At 40.9% G+C, this 17,455-nt stretch overlaps 1 protein-coding gene across 2 annotated transcripts in view; it reads left to right on the top strand.

Annotated features, from left to right (window-relative positions):
* LOC125013276 (plexin-A1-like) overlaps positions 1 to 17,455 on the top strand; it is a 286,335-nt gene that overhangs the window by 109,959 nt on the left and 158,921 nt on the right. For both annotated transcript variants that reach the window (XM_047593791.1, XM_047593782.1), the window contains exon 4: positions 13,635 to 13,766. In XM_047593791.1, coding sequence (XP_047449747.1) covers positions 13,635 to 13,766 — 132 coding nt within the window. The remainder of the gene's footprint in view (positions 1 to 13,634; positions 13,767 to 17,455) is intronic.

The following is a 17,455-nucleotide window of genomic DNA, read 5'->3' as shown; positions in this document are numbered from 1 at the left end:
ATTCATCATGAGACTACCCTATACAGTAATATTGAGTCCCTTTTAAGACAGACAGTTAAACAAAATATTATCTACCACTTCCTGTGTTGGCTGAAGGTCTACTTTTCAGATTTTTTTTTTTTTTTTTGAACAAGGTCTTTTTATTTGACATTTTCACCATATGCAAAATACAAAATACAAACAAAATACAAACAGTAACTAACCCCTGCTCACCACCCCCAACCCACCCACCAGACCTGTACGGCTAAAATAAAGATAGTCATTTAATGTATTTGTTAATAGGGTGAATCATGTAAGCAAACATAGCAGAGACAGAAAACATATGTGACAATAAAAGTAAAGGGTTCCCGTGTATTACAGGGTTACATTCCCTGCTTCCATTTGATCAACAAAAGCCAAGAAAGGCTGAGAGTATCTAATTTTTTCTAGCTTCAGATGTTGCATAGTTTCTCTGATCCAGTGGGAATATGAAGGGGGAAGAGGGTCTTTCCATCTGAACAGGATCAGACGTCTGGCCAGTAGTGTACAAAAGGCCACCATATTGGACTTACAATTACTTAAGTTCACAGCCTGTGGAGTGACACCAAATAAAGCTCTAAGAGGGGATGGATCTATTGGCTCCATAAATATTTTAGATAGAGTATTTAAAATTGACTGCCAGAAGTGATGTAATTTTGGACATGTCCAAAACATGTGTAATAAAGTTGCATGAGCTTGCTTGCATCTATCGCAGGTAGGGTTTAACTCTGGTCTAATTTTGGACAGCCTGACCTTTGACCAGTGAAGCCGGTAGACTACCTTGAATTGTACAACTGTATGCCTTTAACAAATAGATGATGTGTGAATCCTCCTAATAACTTTCTGCCACACTGCATCTGGGATCTGTTCACTTAAATCCTCTTCCCATTTGTGTTTGAGATCTAATGAGATCTAATCTAAACTTGACAAGTTAAATAGATTGAGAAGGCCATATACCTTACCTATAATCTGCTTTAAGTTTTTCCCCAGCTTGAAGATGGAGTCTAACAAAGACACCCAGGGATATAAGGAGAAGCAGTTGGAATGTGAGGCAATAAAGTTTCGCAATTGTAGATATCTAAAGAAGTGGGATCTAGGGATATTAAACCCATCTACTAGTTGTTCAAAAGAAGCAAAGTTATTGTCTACATATAGATCCTGTAATAAATGTATCCCACTCCTGGACCAAACACCTAAGGCTCCATCCGACACCGAGGGAGGAAACGTGATGTGATTTGTTGTTATCGGAGCAAAAAGGGAGAGGCTGTTAAGAGTAAATGATTTCCTGAACTGGTTCCAAATTTTAACCGAGTGTGCCACAACAGGGATAAGGGTATAATAAGAAATGGGCTTTGCTAATGGGAGTTCAGTACGCAATAAAGCTGGTAAGGAAAAGGGTCCACAGGAAGCATGTTCCAAGGTTAACCATTTAGTGGTGTTTGAGCTGTCCATGTCTGACATCCAAAACATCAGTGCTCTAATGTTGGCTGCCCAATAATAAAACAAAAAATTAGGAAGTGCCATGCCACCCTGAAGACGTGGTCTGTGCAATATGTATTTCCGTATATGTCGATATGAGCTTGTCCATGGAGCTGAAGAAGATTTTGGTCAGAGATATAGGAAGGTTCTGAAATAGATAAAGGAACTTAGGTAGTACACTCACTTTGATAGTATTGACCCTTCCACTCAGGGAAAGGGGCAACAGATCCCAACGTTTAATGTCCTGTTTCATACCATTTAACAAGGGTAGAAAATTAGCCTTATATAGGTGTTTGTAGTTAAATGTTCTGTTTGTTTTAGATCTTTTCATCACTTATCTCATTCTGACGTAACTGATGTGCTAAAATTTTCCCTGCTTTTTCTCCATGCTCGTATGAGCTATGTCTGGACTTCTCTGCTTGGCGTGTTGAGAGGAGTTCAAACTCTGTTTTAAGCAGTAGGCATTGTTTGAGTATATCATCTGAGGGCGAGTGGCTATACCTCATATCCAGTTTAAGAATATCATCTGTCAGCTGTTTAAGGCACTTGGTGTTGGCTTTCTTCCGCATTGCATAGAAGGAGATAACCTGTCCCCTTAAGTTTGCTTTCAGCGATTCCCACACTGTGGAGAATGGCATTCCTGGTGTCTAATGCGAGAAAGAATTTAATTTCTGTGTTAATAAAACTCACAAAAGTATCTTATGGGAGAAGTAATGGATTAAGTCTCCATACTTTTCAGATTTTTTAAGCTTAGGTATAGAATCTTCAATTATTGGCCGTCACCCAGAAAAAAGATCTCAATGAACGAACCACAGCTGTTGGCTCAGTGTAGGAAAAGAGCAACTGCATGAACCTGTGACTCACTAGCACCCTCTTACATGAGGCAGAAGTACTGACTGCAGTGCAGTTTAATGTCAGATCAACAAGACTTTCACTCATACATGAAATACAGTAACTAGGCTATTTAAAATTAGGGCACATGATTAAAATGTGCACAACCATTATATTGATGGCATACAGAGAGTTAGCCACAGGCATGCGCCAAGGAGACCCAGTTTGTAAGAGGTTGTGCAATTCGAGGTGAGGCTCAGCTGCTGCTGCCTCAACTCATGTCGCTCCCTATGGTCGCTCACTGTACCAGGAAATACGTAAATTCAGCCATTTTGACTATAAAAACGATTGAAATTATAGGATTCATACAGAAATTGCATTTATATTACAGACCAATGGACAAATGGTATGGTTTATTTTGTCACTGGTATCATTTTATTGTCATTACTTTTCAGTCTCCTGACCACACGTCCCTTGTGTATAATCCAATGATTCTTTTAACTGGTGGAGGCAGAGCTCAGTGAAGTGTCAGAAAAAACAAAAACACAAGTGAATCTGGTGAGATTGCAGGTCATTGATAACGTGGCTCTACGTGGCGACACTTAGATTGTACTGCAAAGACTCTGACTCCAAACTTGTATTGTCACCCATATCCGCGGGACTCTAGTGTCGGAAAGTTTGGCCAAGGACGTGAGGAGTCTATATTTATACAGTCTATGCTCTATACAGGCATAGTCACAGCCAGCCATAGAATTCGATGACTGTTAGATCACACAAATATATGTAAGAGGAATGTTTTCCAAAGACAACTCTGAATGATTTAGTGACAGTTTGCGCTTATTGTGCATTCACCTGACCATATCTTGGCACTGTTGTTCTCTTTCAACCAGAGCCAACTAATGTTAGCTGTTAGCAAAACAGCTTTATAGAGGCGTGCTGTCACCGACCAGATGCCTGGCTGTCACTCTTCGTGTGTTTCTGTGTGTGTGTGTGTCACCTGGGGCTGGCCTCCTGTTGTGAGAGCAGTGGTGCAACAAAAGAACGATGATTAATTTCACTCCAAGTAACCTGTCTCGCTTATAGAGATAGAGAGACATGTAGACTGTGTAGTCAGCAGGTGTGCTGTGATACTTTGGATGCCCTCCAGTCAGGGTCAGACACACACACGCACATCCACTTTGAGAGGACTACCTTATAAATCCTATCCCATCCACTCTCACTGATACTGTTCATACCCCTCTCCTGGTTCCTATTGTCTTTTTTGAACATGTGACTGGTTACATATATAAAATTTACTCTATTCTTTTTAACTGTTGGTATTAAATTGGAACTGCTTTTGGAAGCAGAACCCTGCTGTCAGAGCTGTTAGCGGTGCTTTGGAGTGCGTGCGTGCGTGTGCGCGCGCGCATGCACGTATGCGCGTGAGCGTGTGGGTGTAAACCATCCTCTCAACAGATGAGACCAAAATCAATTTCATTAGGGATCATGAATCCAATGAGGAGCTGTTAACACGCACTATCTCACACACAGTCTGACACACACACACTCCACTGCTGATTTCATTAAGGAAATGCCTTTTCGCCTCTCCCTCTTTTCTCTCTATCATCATCAAACAGGAACTTGAACATTTAGGACACTGGTGCATTACTTGTCCTCACTGACTGTTTGTATCATTGGTTTCAGTGAGAGATGTTAAGAAGGTTAATAGGCCAGAGCCATCGAACCCTTTTTTCCTCCCTGCATCTCCCTCCCTTCTTCTTCCCTTCTTTGTCCTGCTGTGTAATTAACTAGATGTTTAACAGCTGAGGTTGGACAGGGCACTGCTGTGTCTGGACACACAAGTACATGCAGAGACCCACACTCAGGAAGAGAAAGAGGTCTGTGTCTGTGGGGGTAAGTGAGAGGACAAGGGAGTCTTGGAGCAGACAAGGGGGAAAGTAGAAAACTCGAGAAGGAAAGGGCAAAGGAGACAAGTGGTGGTAAAATGAACTCTTGAAGTGAATGTGGAAAAATCTGGAAAAATATATATGAAGGATGGATAAATAAGGACAAGAGAAAAGGAATGAAAAAGACGATCAGTTAACATTTGAGCCAAACAACAACAACAAAAAAAATAATAAAATTCACAGTTTAACAATTTATACAAAAAGAAGCAGCATTCCAAACTTACATCCTAAAGTTAAGATTAGAGACTTAATCGCTGAAGGAAGTCAATTAAGGGGCTGGCAAAAACAGAAAATTAGTGAAGTTTAATAAAAAGAAAGATATTTCAGAAAGTGAAAGCAGGAATAATTGATAGCATGTGATCATGTTCTCCCAGTCTAACTGACCCAAAGGTGTGACCGGTGTTTGAACCCAGCCTGGTATTAATCTCTGCAGCACTCCAGCCAAACCTCATTACTCCCATTTCTTCACTTTTATTACCTTGTCCTCCTGTACACACTCCCAACACAGTTGCATGACCACACACTAAGCATCCCTCTGTCTATACCGCCAGGGCTCCCACCTTCACCACATCATATCTTTCTCCATCACCACCCTGAATCAACTCTAGTTCATGTGTGCAACTCTGTGTGTGAACAAATTAACCAACACACTCAGGCTTATTGTAAAACGGATGTTTAAATCTTCTGTTTTCATCAGGAGGGAGTATCAGGATGTCAGCTGTAAGGCTGTAAAGGGGAGAGACTCTAAGTAATAACAGAATAACTTACCATCCACCTTCTCCATTTATTGTAAATGTCAGCGAACATCACAAGTTGGCCATGAATTCCACAACAGATCTAATTCTTTTCTTGTGGATATGGTAAACATGACCTCATTTGAAGGCATCGATAGAACAACAATTATACAACAAGTAGTTCCGACCAAGCAATCTGATAAGACATTTAGAAGGTGCTCAAATCAGCATTACAGCACAGCTGACTCATCACTAAAAATATTGCTCCGCCAAGACTGTGGCAACATTGTATCCATCTCCATGGCAACACTGTAACTGTCAGAGCTGGAGCAGTAAACGGCTGAAAAATACGCTACAAAATGGATCGGTTTGTTGTTCAGCATCTTTGTTATAACTTGGACAATAAAAGTAAAAAATTTTTGCTCATTTATGCATTATTGATTTAGTTAGGTAAAGTCCGATACCGCGCTAAAACATGAATGTCAGCTCAGAGTTCACTCATCTGGGACTAGAAAATCATTTCTGTTGCTAGGTCGTTACTAAGGTTCAGATTATTTTCTGTAATGGTGAACTAGGTTCCATTACACATAGGAGTCTACTGACGTGACTGATTGTATTCCAGTTATTAGTCAGACCCCATTTATTTCCATGGAAACGGAAGCACACTCGCAAAAAAATTTAAATTTTGAGAGCAAAATGTCCATCAACATGAATATATATTTAATTATACGCTTCATTTTGTTGGTAATTGTTGTATAATCGCAAAATTAGCGAGGGTGTGCTTAAACGTAATTTAAGCACTTTGGTGATGTAGTCAGGCGTTAAATGGCATTCAATGGCGTTAAAGCACACCCTCTCGGGTAATATTGCTTAAAGATGCTCCTAGCCTATCGTAATCAGACTCATATCCTAGAATATTAGGTTGGTAATATGCCATTTGGATTTCATCATGTGGTGTGTTTCAGTAATACAGAGATGGATTGTCCCACAACCAATCAGAGCTATTTTGTTGTAAACAAATTCAACTCCATAGTGCTCAGATGACTACATCACTACATAAAGCCCATCCAAATGATTGAATCCAAATGATTCCTGACCATTTTTACACCTCAAAAATGTTGTTCTGGAAAACCTACGTGAGGCTTGTCTTACCAGCAATATGAAGAAAAGTGAGTTCTTCAGAAGCACCTTGAAGTTCACGGGCCACGTTGCTTGTAAGAACATCAAGGAGCTTCAAAGATTTCTGGGAATGGCTGGCTGGTACCATCGGTTTATGCCCCAATGCTCTCAGCTGGTGAAACCGCTCACTGCACTGAAGCGGAAGGGAGAAAAATTCATTCGGACACCATCTTGTCAGGCCGCGTTCCTTAACCTAAAACAGCATCTGGTTGCCCCACCTGTGTCTCTTGCATCTACAAGAGTTTTCCTTTACAGTAGAGTACCGTAAGCGCAAGTACAATACAGTCCTAGATGCCTTATCCAGAGCTCCCATAGAAGATAGTCAACATCCATTTGCCTCTTGTGCTGCTGTCCTATTCTCCAAATGGGACACTTCCAGGAATCTTCACATCACAGGTGTAGAAATTTGGAAAGCTCAGCAGGAACACTCTGCTATACAGGAACTATATAAGAAAATCATGGAAACGGGAGAAATTATTGACAGTGCAACCACAAAGTTCACTATACTGGAGGACAAAGTGTACAGAGCAGTGCAGCTGCCCCACAAAACACTCTATCAGATATACATACCAACCTCTCTCCATCAACAGCTGCTCCACCATTACCACAATCAACCACTATCTGGCCATCTTGGAAGGTATAAAACCTACAAACGGTTACTAGCTCTAGCGTACTAGCCAAAGATGAGCTTTGATGTGAGGGAGTATGTCTGATGTTGCCAGGTCTGTCAGCTTCACACACCTCCAGGTAAACTCCAGCAAACGGTGATAAATGCACCTTGGGAGATGCTTAAAGTTGATCTAATGGGTCCCTTCCTGCGGAGTTCAAATGGCAATAGCTACCTGATAGTTTTTGCGGAATACTACAGCCAGTGGATTGAAATGTTTCTACTTCAGACAGCCACTGCAGAGACAGTATCCTGGGTTCTCAGGAAGGAGATCCTGACGTTCTGGGGTGCCCCCATTTTCATTCTGTCCGACCAAGGCCCTCAGTTTATGTCAGACGTTTTTGAGAAAACCTGTAAGCGGTGGAACCTCCAACAGAAGAGGATTATCATTATCATTACCGTCCTCAAGCAAACTTGACAGAAAGAATAAACCATAACATGTTGAGGAAAAGCACAAACGTTGTGACGAATACTTACCTGAATTCAGGTTTGCACCCAAATACAGCAGTGCATGAGTTCACAGGAGTCACTCCAACTCAATTCAACCTCTGCCGTCTCTTGAAAGGGCCTCCGGATGTGGAGCTGAGTCCACAGTTATGTGGTCCAGACTCTCCTGCATACATAACTGCAAACAAAATTTCCGAATTACAAAAATTTGTGTGGGGCAACATGGAAAAAACAAGAAAAAGACAGAAACAAAGCTATGACAAAGGGAGATGAGATGGAAATTTCACAGACAGTGATCATGTCTGGCTTCGTACTCACCCTTATTCAAAAGCTGACCAGTCATTTTCAGCCAAGTTGGCTCCATGGTGGAAAAGTCCGTATTGGGTGACCGGGAGAATTGGACCTCTTAACTTTGAGGTTGTACGGGAGTACACTGGAGAAGACCTCTGTGTTGTAAATGTGGCCCAGCTTAAGCCATGCTATCCTACTGCCGTGGAGCTGGACAGGAAATATCGTAGAAACTTGGTAGGATTACAGTTTGTGTGAATTAGATATGGTGCAGTCCCGCTCATATAACTGTGAAGGAGCATGTCTGTACACCAGACATTGAACTTTTAGCTGTGGTAATCCGTATTATTTACAGAGGCAATTCACCGATGTCATCTTTGTTGGAGCTTACATCTCTCCCTCAGTGGTCAAGGCAGCAGTATGTGACGCAATCCACGCCATTGTTGCCAGGCAAAAGTCCAAACACTCAGAGGCTGAGAATGATATAGATAGCCAGACACTGTATCACTGAATATATCAAGGAGGATACAGTAATCCCTACTAGGATTGTATGCTGTTATCCTAACAACAAGCCCTGAACAACAAGCAGCTGAAGGATCTGCTGAACAAGAAGAAGCAGGCCTTCAGATCTGGAGATAGGAATGAATTGAAGAGGATACAGTGGTAACTAAAAGTCAAACTGAGGGAGTGTAAGGACACCTAAAGGAGGCCAAGATCCAGCAGAACAAGGACATGTGAAGAAGCATAAAGCTGATCACTGGCTTCAATAGCCAAGCAGCAGGAAAGCAGCCCAGATAGACCCAAAAGGCGTTGAAAAGGCAGCTGGACCCAGATAGGGCTAATGAACTGAATGTTTTTTTTTTTTAACAGATTCAGTGCTGGATCCTCTCCTGTCTCTTCACCCTCCACCAATCCAGTCTTTAGACCACTCCAGATAGTCAATCCACAACTCAACATAGACCGCTTCTTGCCTATAACCTCTGCTCTACCCCCAACTCCCACCCCCACTGAGGAAACCAGACCTATGACTGTGACACCCGGCCAGGTGAGAGCACAGCTGGAGAGAGTCAAACAAGGCAAGTCAGTAGGCCCAGACTGTGTTAACACCCGGGTCCTGAAGACCTGCACTTCACAAATGACTGGCATTCTGCACTACCTGTTTAACCTGAGTCCGAAGTTGGAAAGGATACCAGTGCTGTAAAAAACATCCTGCATAGTACCGGTGCCAAAGAAGCCCACCCCATCTGACCTCAACGACTTCAGACCAGTTGCACTGACTTCACACATCATGAGGGTCCTGGAGAGACTCGTCCTGGCTCAGCTGAGACCCCTGTGTCCCCTGTATAGGACACTGATCACTGACTTTGTCAGTGTAGTGGTCCCAGACAAACTACCTACTCCTGAACGCAGACAGGACCAAAGAGCTGGTCATTGACCTCAGGAGGAAGAGCACATCAGTGGAGCCCATAACCATCCAGGGCCTGGAGGTGGAAGTAGTGGACCGCTACAAGTACCTGGGAGTCCACATGAACAACAGGCTGGATTGGACAACAGTGATGGCCTGAGTAGACTGTACATTCTCAGGAAGCTCAGGTCTTTCAATGTGTGCAGCGAGTTACTAGAGTCTTTCTACTAGTCTGTTTTAGTGAGTGTCCTGTACTATGCTGGACATGTGATTGGGAGAGAGTTGGAGTTGTTTGTCTCAGTGAGGGACAGGAGGACACTGGATAAACTGCTCTCTGTCATGGACAATTCATCCCATCCACTACAACAAACGTCAGAGGGCCGGAGGAGCTCAATCTTCAGCAGAATGATTCAGCTCTGCTGCCATAGTGAACACTACAGAACTTCTTTCATTCCTTACTCTATCCAGCTGTATTACAGCTCAGCTTTCTGTAACAATTAAGCTACTTTGACAAATTAACTTCCCTTGTGGATCATTAAAGTCTGTCTATATTCAAAAATCCCCATTTTGCAAAGATAATGATTTACCTACATTAATTTAAAGAGTGACAATATTTCAATATTCTCAATCTAAATGTGAATAGTCAGCAGTGTTGTATTTTGTGGCATTTGTTGTGTGTCTTTTTGGCAAAACTACTAAAGAAAGGTGCACATATTGTGTCTTCATATAGTAATTGTTCGGAAGTCAACACAGAAGGACCTGTAGAGGTAATTTCAAACCGTTTTTTTTTTCTGTCCGGTGCAAAGTTGAATCAAGCCTGACCTTTTTTTTATATCACAAAACCTCATAGGGAGCCATGTCAGTGTGGATAAATGTGCCACAAATGGATCTAAAAGAAAAAAACTAAAAGATCACCTAAGTAATCCATGGCGATATAGGCGGGATTCATAAAAGGATTTTTCCTTTCCGCACTGCCATTTTGTTGCACATATCCATACCTTAAATTCAGACTTTAGGGACCTCACATTTCATCCAAAGAATATGCGGTCAAACATGTGAAACAAAATTTGTGTTAACTTATACATTTTGTCTACAGTGCGTGTACATGCATATATATATATGTATACACACACACACACACACACACACACACACACACACACACAGTATAAGGCTTACAATGTCCTTGGTAATATCAGTGTTGGCTTGGTAATGATTCTAACCCCAGGAGGATAGAAGAGATAGAGAGGTCTGACAGAGGAGAGGTGGACAGGATGGTGAAGAAGGGGGAAATACAGGAGTCAGAGAATGGAGCGCAAACTTATCAGGAGTCACCTTTAACTTCTATTATGAACTTTCTCTGCTGTAGCACATCTGTGAAGTTGCGTAACACAAGGTAGCCAAAAGAGACCGTCAGTCATCTGAAAGGTCGAAGGCGTGATGCATGTTTTACAGCACTGTCCTTAACCAAGACACCCAATCTGTTCCAGCTCCCCCAATGTACATCACCTCGGAAAAGATCATTCACTGCATGTGTGGAATACAAATAGAGTTATCATACTCAGGAAAGGATCACTGCTCTGTACAATACTTCACCTTCTCCTGAAGATATTGGGATGACATAAATAATAACATAATTATATTAAAATTGGAATGTGAATAGCAGTAATTAATGTCAAGAGCACTCATCGGAGAACAGAGAACTCCTAAACAAGGAAATAATTGTCCTCTCCAAAGAGAGAAAAAAAGAAAAATTAAGCCTGTTTTGATGATTCCTATGCTGTCAACAACATCAAAGCAGGAAGGCCTGAAAATCATCCTGGGAGCAGTTAAAAAGTATATTTAGTAAGGACCTTTTAAAACAGGTAAACATTGTTTCTGGAGCAGAGTTGCTTTGATCCAATAGCCTGGGCTCTCCATTCATTCGAGTGAGAAACTGGACAAAATGGAAACTTAAAAACCACCCATATGCTCCGGAGTCACTTCTTCAACATTTCTGTTGAAATAAAAGAAACAAACAAAACTATAGGCTTTATCAAAGTGTCTCACCCTTAAGTGCTGCTGCTTCCTCAGTGAGAAGTCTGTGTTTGGACAAGCTAACTTCCAGAGTGCATAGGTCGTAGAAGGAGATCAGAAGCCTGCAGGCTAGTAGACTAGATGAGAATCAGTCACCTGCTCCTTCTGTCTGTGGTGTCTTCTGTGCCAGCTGACCTGAATTCCACTCCAACTGCCCTCTGCCCCAAGCTGTTGGACAAAACACAGTCCTATATTAAGTAGAAACATTAATACAACATCATGTAAAAGTATTATTAACAGAATCACACATGTAAAAGTCACTTTCTGCCGTAAAATCACACATTTTACCTTTCAGTATGGTTTTATCCTGTCAATATCCCACTAAGTAACTCCTCAAAGCTCATTTGCTGAAGCACTTGACTTTTAACCAAAGCCACTTCCTCCTCTTAAGCAACAAAAGCACATGCAGTGATGACAGCCTGTCTGTTAATGAACCTTCTGTTCTGAGAAAGATTAAGGAAACTCTGGTAGCAATTTTACAAATAAGAACTACACAGACTGTTGAAACCAGAGAGAGAAAAAAATGGTGAGATGACAGAGTGATTGCAGAAAAACACAAAGGTTTTAACTGCTGTCAGGTGATGGATGAGCACTAGGAGGCTGGGAAATTTGAAAAAGAAAGACCCAGAAGAAGAAGATTTACAGGAGGGGGTCACTCCTCATAGCTCTGTAATTTTGTCAGGAAACTTAACGCTAGCAACCGTTATTTAGCTGTGGACTGTTGTTACACCCTCTATAATGTTGCATCCCTACAAACTGGAAAGGATTTTGGTACAATTGAAGGAGCAAATTAAAAGTAGGGTTGGGCAATAATACGGTAATAAGGTATACCAGTTTCAAAAGCAACGGTATCAGTTTCAATACCCTTATTACAGTCATTGTCAGTACAGTCATCAGTCATGACTGTACATCACAGTCATCAAAAAATGCAGTGCACTTATATAGGAGATAAGGATTATAGGATATAATTAATTCAATGCCTAAAAATGATTCTATGTCCACTGTCGGTGTGTGTGCAACGCATGCTGTCGGGCCCGTCCTTGGTGCATTGCGTGAGCGTTGGGTATTTGGTCCGTCCTGTACGCAACTTCAAAACCTACCAGGAGCGTTTCAGAAGTGAGTGTTTAGCCCGCCAGACTTTGTTTACTTGCTCAGATTTGGCCATTTTCCCGGCGTATGTTTTTCTAAACATGCTTCTATGCGTAATATGCTACGTAGTTAATAAGCTTCGCTTTTGTCTGTTTTTACGACCGGCAATTTGCACGGGGTATTTTATTTTGAAAATCCACTGGATTCTCTGTGTTTTTTCTTTGTCTGCCCACTCGAGGTAGTCTGTGTAAATTGACGCGTGCTTCGTCATTTTTAATTAGTCACGGTAATACCGTATATCGCGGTAAAATGTGGAGACGGTATGAAGGTATCAAAATTTGGATACCGCCTAACCCTAATTAAAAGTGCTAAAAACATCATCTGCCCAAGTTTTATTTATTTATTTTTTTTAGCTGACGGAAACATTTCAAACAGACTCGATGAAAAAGAGGGAGAGGTTCACAGTCAGCATGGAATGAGTGTTAAAATTTAAAAATTTCTACAAGAATTTCCTACAGATACAAAAAATATATATTGTAATTTTAATAAATGGTCTTGCTTTTATATAGTGCTTTTCTACCTATTGGTACTCCAAGTGCTTTTACAGTCATAGACACATCCAGTGCCAGTTGCACTGGGAGCACTGGATTCGGTGACTTGCTCAAGGACTCTTCAGCATATAGCACATTCCAGGGATCAACCCTTCAGTTCGTGGAAAGTGTGTGAAACTGAAATTCCAAATGAACCACTGCACATCAGTACTGGTTAAATAACTCAAATGTAATTGTCACGGTACATATTGTGACATACAAACAGTGAACGTACTGTAAGTACATGCACATTATGAAATGAAAAAATATATTAATACAGTCAAAATAACATTCTGAACATATGAAAAGGGTTTCAGATGTTAATAAATTTGTGTTGGGGTCCAGATAGAGACAGTCTACTACATAGCAGATCCATTGTGTGTAGGGATGTATACTGAGTACTGGTATTGTTTGGTACCTGTCCAGAATCTAAACAATACTGTTATCTGTACTTTTTGAACGTCTGTCTACCTAACCGTCCCGTGATCATAATCATACTACCGCCTTATTTGATCTGCTATTTTAAGACAGGTAGTTACAATTATATTTTCAAAATAAAGACTGGCTGAAGAAGAGTCAACTGCAATAAGGTCTTCAGTGTCACCAAGAAAAAGGCTTTTGATTCCATAATTAACCAAGCTGGTGGAGCTTTGAAGGCAGCATGACACTTAAATTTCAAATATTGACGACCCAGTAGTAGAACAGTATGCTGTATTAGGAAGCGCCACTGCACCAGTCTCCCTGCAGAAGGATGGCTACACCTCTTGACCTTATTAAAAAAAGTGTAGACTTGACCAAACATGCTTTGTTTCCATCATAATTAAAACCATAATTTATGATTGCATCATAATAATTGTTTTGCCATTTTCCTCTGTCCTCTTTCAGATCGTGGTGAACTCCATTTTCCAGCCTTCCTTGTTGTATGAGAATGTGGTGGTGAGCAATGGGAGCCCCATCCTCAGAGATCTGCTCTTCAGCCCAGACCATCAGTACTTGTATGCCCTCACAGACAAACAGGTAGGAGAAGCACTACATAGCATAAAGAGCTACAGTGCATACAGCACCACTGTATGTCTGCAGTAATATATAGAGGCAAACCAGTGTATAAGCTCATAACATGCTAATTACATATATGCAGCAAAAGTTCAGTCACAGTTTGGTTTGGTATAGTCATCAAATCTGGACTAAATGGAGAGCCTCCATTTAGTCATGAGAGCAGTCTTGAAGGTTAAATTCAGATCATCTTAATTAATCTGGGATCTTGACGTTTTTTCCATGATAAATTCTCAATATCTCAAGAAATTGCTCTGTTGTTTTCTTAGGATAACAGGATGAATTAACCTGTTACCATGACAAAACAAGCTTTGTTATCTCAAGGTAGCAAAAATAATTAGCCTGTGATCTCTTCACGGAATAACTGTATTAGAAAAGTAATTGCATACACACGTCACTCTCGACTTCTGTAATTATAAGAGGATTTGTCGATTTACATTGCCCATAGTGATCTCATCTGTTGAGCACCACGCTATCCTAGCATCTATAAAAGTGACGCTATCTTGAAATGACTTCATTCCTGAGTGTTTCATACTGCTGTCAACACTTTCCCTATTCTCCTATTACCTGAACGACCCTCGTATCTCTTAATGGTTAATGACCTCAGTGTGATAACCTTCACTGAGACGTCTCCTTTACGTGCAAAGTAACTGCCACGTAAGTGCTGTGTAATCTACCAGCGATTAGACTTAACTGACTTTCATGAGTCTGAATGAACACAGGCACGAAGTGCAGTCTAACAATTCCCATGGATGTCTCCTATTGTTGATGTGACAATACGATTCGAAACGATTAATAGTCAAAGTTAAGGTTCAGCTGCACCATTACGAAGTTTAAATACAGGAGGAAATGTGTGGGCTCTTATGCTCCCATCACTGCAAACAATAAAAAAAAATCTAGATCATAATTACAAAATTGATTAGCAGGCAAGAAGATCAGCTCTCTGCAGAGTTTGTTGCTTTTAGAAACTTTAAGAATAATATGCCTTTGCAGAGCATCACTGACCTGTCAACAGATACTCTAAGACACAGGCAGTAATATCAATTACAATGATAATGCCAGCATTAGGCCAGTGTCCAAGTGTCTCTGTTTTAGCCAGCAGAGCTCAGTAGCCACTCAGCAGGATAAAGGAAGTTCATGAAGGTAGCGTTTGCCAGCTCTCCCTTTTTAAGCCCTGTTATGTGCATTAAAAATGACTGCTAGTGCTACCAAAAAGTCTTTTCAATAATTCAAGCTGGTGTTTTATTTTTGATGAGCACTGATATGTCTACATGTCTGTTCGTGTTAGGTTCAGGTCACAGTGAGACGAGGCTTCCTCTTTGATAGGTGATGCCGTCACCTTTTAACAAATATACGGATCTTAAGAAGAAGAGCAGAAGAAAAATTCAATTTTAAAAGTTGCACTGTAATTAACTCTGTATCGATAAGGCATAATATTATGACTAATGTCCTAAGGTCCTAGGTTTCCCTTGCGCCTCCAAAACAGTTGTGACTCATCAGAGAATGGACATGCTGAGGGTGTCCTGTGGACTCTGGTAACTAGGGATGTATACCGAGTAGGGTAGTCATACCCTTGAGATGTCACAAAGGTCTTCCAGACAAAAGTACAACTTTCCGGTGTTCAGCCACACATATTGTCAGTAGCGCAAACAACTGTGAGTTATGATAATTCAAAATCACCGTGCTTTGATGGGTCCTTCAGGCTTTAAATGGTGAATAGAAAGATAAATCACTCGAGCATGTGCCACTAATCTTGTTTATACGTCAGGAGCATCATCAATGGCCAAGCCAATCAAATCAATTATAGTTCTATGAGTTTAGACTTATTGTTATGTTAAAAGTATAGGGTATTACTTTGAAAACACTTGAAATTTGATAATAGATGATATAGAGATGTACATACGTTTACATCAGGGTACACTATTTCGAATGACATTATATTCGGACCTTTGCTGGGAGGAAATTTTATGGGTTGAGGGAGCGGCCTGTGTGGATGACCTCACAGATGCTTGCTCAGTTTGGGATGTAGTGAATTTGGAAGCCAGGTCAACACGTTGTGCTGTTCTTCATGTTCTTCAAGTTTTTAGTTTGTTTGTGTTTAGTTGTTCCTAAACTGTTTTTGTGTGTGTGTATGTGTCAGGCTGCATTATGCTCGGGATGGCTGCTGCCATAAAGGAGTGTCATTGCTATGGGGTGGGGGTGCCTGGTCTGATCTAGGTGGGTGGCACATAATAATAATCTGTATAACATCCACATGAATGCCAGGTCCAGACGTTTTCCAGCAGAACATTGAATCGTCATAAGTTGGTCAATGGTATTTACTTCAGCGGTTTTAATGCTGTGGCTGATCGGTGTTTATCAAATATTAAGCTAGAGCCAGCAGGCAAAAAGCCTTGCTTGGCTCAGATTGTGGAAGTACTGACAAACTGGCGAAACAAAACTACCCTACTCCACTACATTTCAATTTGATTAATTAACATGTAAGATTTACTTTTACATTCTGTTTGCTTAACCCAAATACAAGGAAAGAAGCAAGGTTAATGCTGGAACATTTTTTTCACTTTAACGCATCAATTTCCTGGAGTATCCCCTTGTTTCCTGGCAGCACGATACCAACCTAGTAATACAGTGTTGATTAAACTAATACTGTATATGTAGTGATACATTTTGCATTGTATCAGTGCTGAAGAGGAGAGTAATTTCAGTGACAGAGACACAGCCTACAACAACCAGAACTATGGTGGAGTCCGTGGTGGAATTACAAATGTTCTAGGAAGTTTGTCAGGATTCACCATCTGGTCTGAAAGGTTAAATCCATCCAGAAAACCTAGATTACAGTCCAAAACAAAGTAAAACCAATCACAAAAAAGGAAAGTGTGTGGTAAGTATATGTTCAAGAATATATTCTTCTGTACAGGGATTTTTTTAGCCTGAGACCCGTACTGTGATGAAAATATTAATTTTAAATTGCATGTTTTCTGTCTGTGCAAATTTATTTCTGTAAAAGGCGGAATCACACTAACTGACAAAGCAGATGGGATGGGATCGGATGACCAGCTCTGGAGAACAGATGATGTCCTTTCCCTTTCCAGAGCCTCAACATTGACCAAATTCACAGTCCAGTCACAGAATAAAAGAGAAAAGCAAAAAAAAAAAAAAAAAGAAAATGGGGGGAGAGTGGAGAAGGTAGGAAATTATAATTGGTTTGGAGGATATGCTGTGTTCCTTTCTGAAGCTTTTCCTGACTCATATTTGCAATATTCTTTTGGGTGCTCAACACCTATCTGGGTAACACGTGGTACCAGGACGAAATGAACACCCAGGTGTGTTTGGTCTGCAACATTGTTCAGATGGTGGTACCAACAGAAGTAACATTCACATAAATAAAGAATGTTACATCACAATGAGACCATCAATGTTATGTACTACATGCTGTTGGTTTTAATGTTGACCAACTGGCATATATAAGAGGAACATTTCTACTCTGTCCGGAATGTAAAGCTATTGATGGTTGCTATGCAACCTCTGATGGTTGTTATCCAACTCCAGAAAACCTCTGACCCACACAAACTTGCGAGATTTCCTTCGATCCATGTGCAGGTTATCCACAATTAAGTAATATTTCAAAGACTGCTAGGTTTGGTGGCCTGGTG

This window comes from Mugil cephalus, chromosome 1 (genome assembly GCF_022458985.1).
Source record: "Mugil cephalus isolate CIBA_MC_2020 chromosome 1, CIBA_Mcephalus_1.1, whole genome shotgun sequence".
Classification (NCBI taxonomy): domain Eukaryota; kingdom Metazoa; phylum Chordata; class Actinopteri; order Mugiliformes; family Mugilidae; genus Mugil; species Mugil cephalus.
Note: the sequence above shows the minus strand (reverse complement) of the source record. Positions and strands in the feature narration are given on the sequence as shown.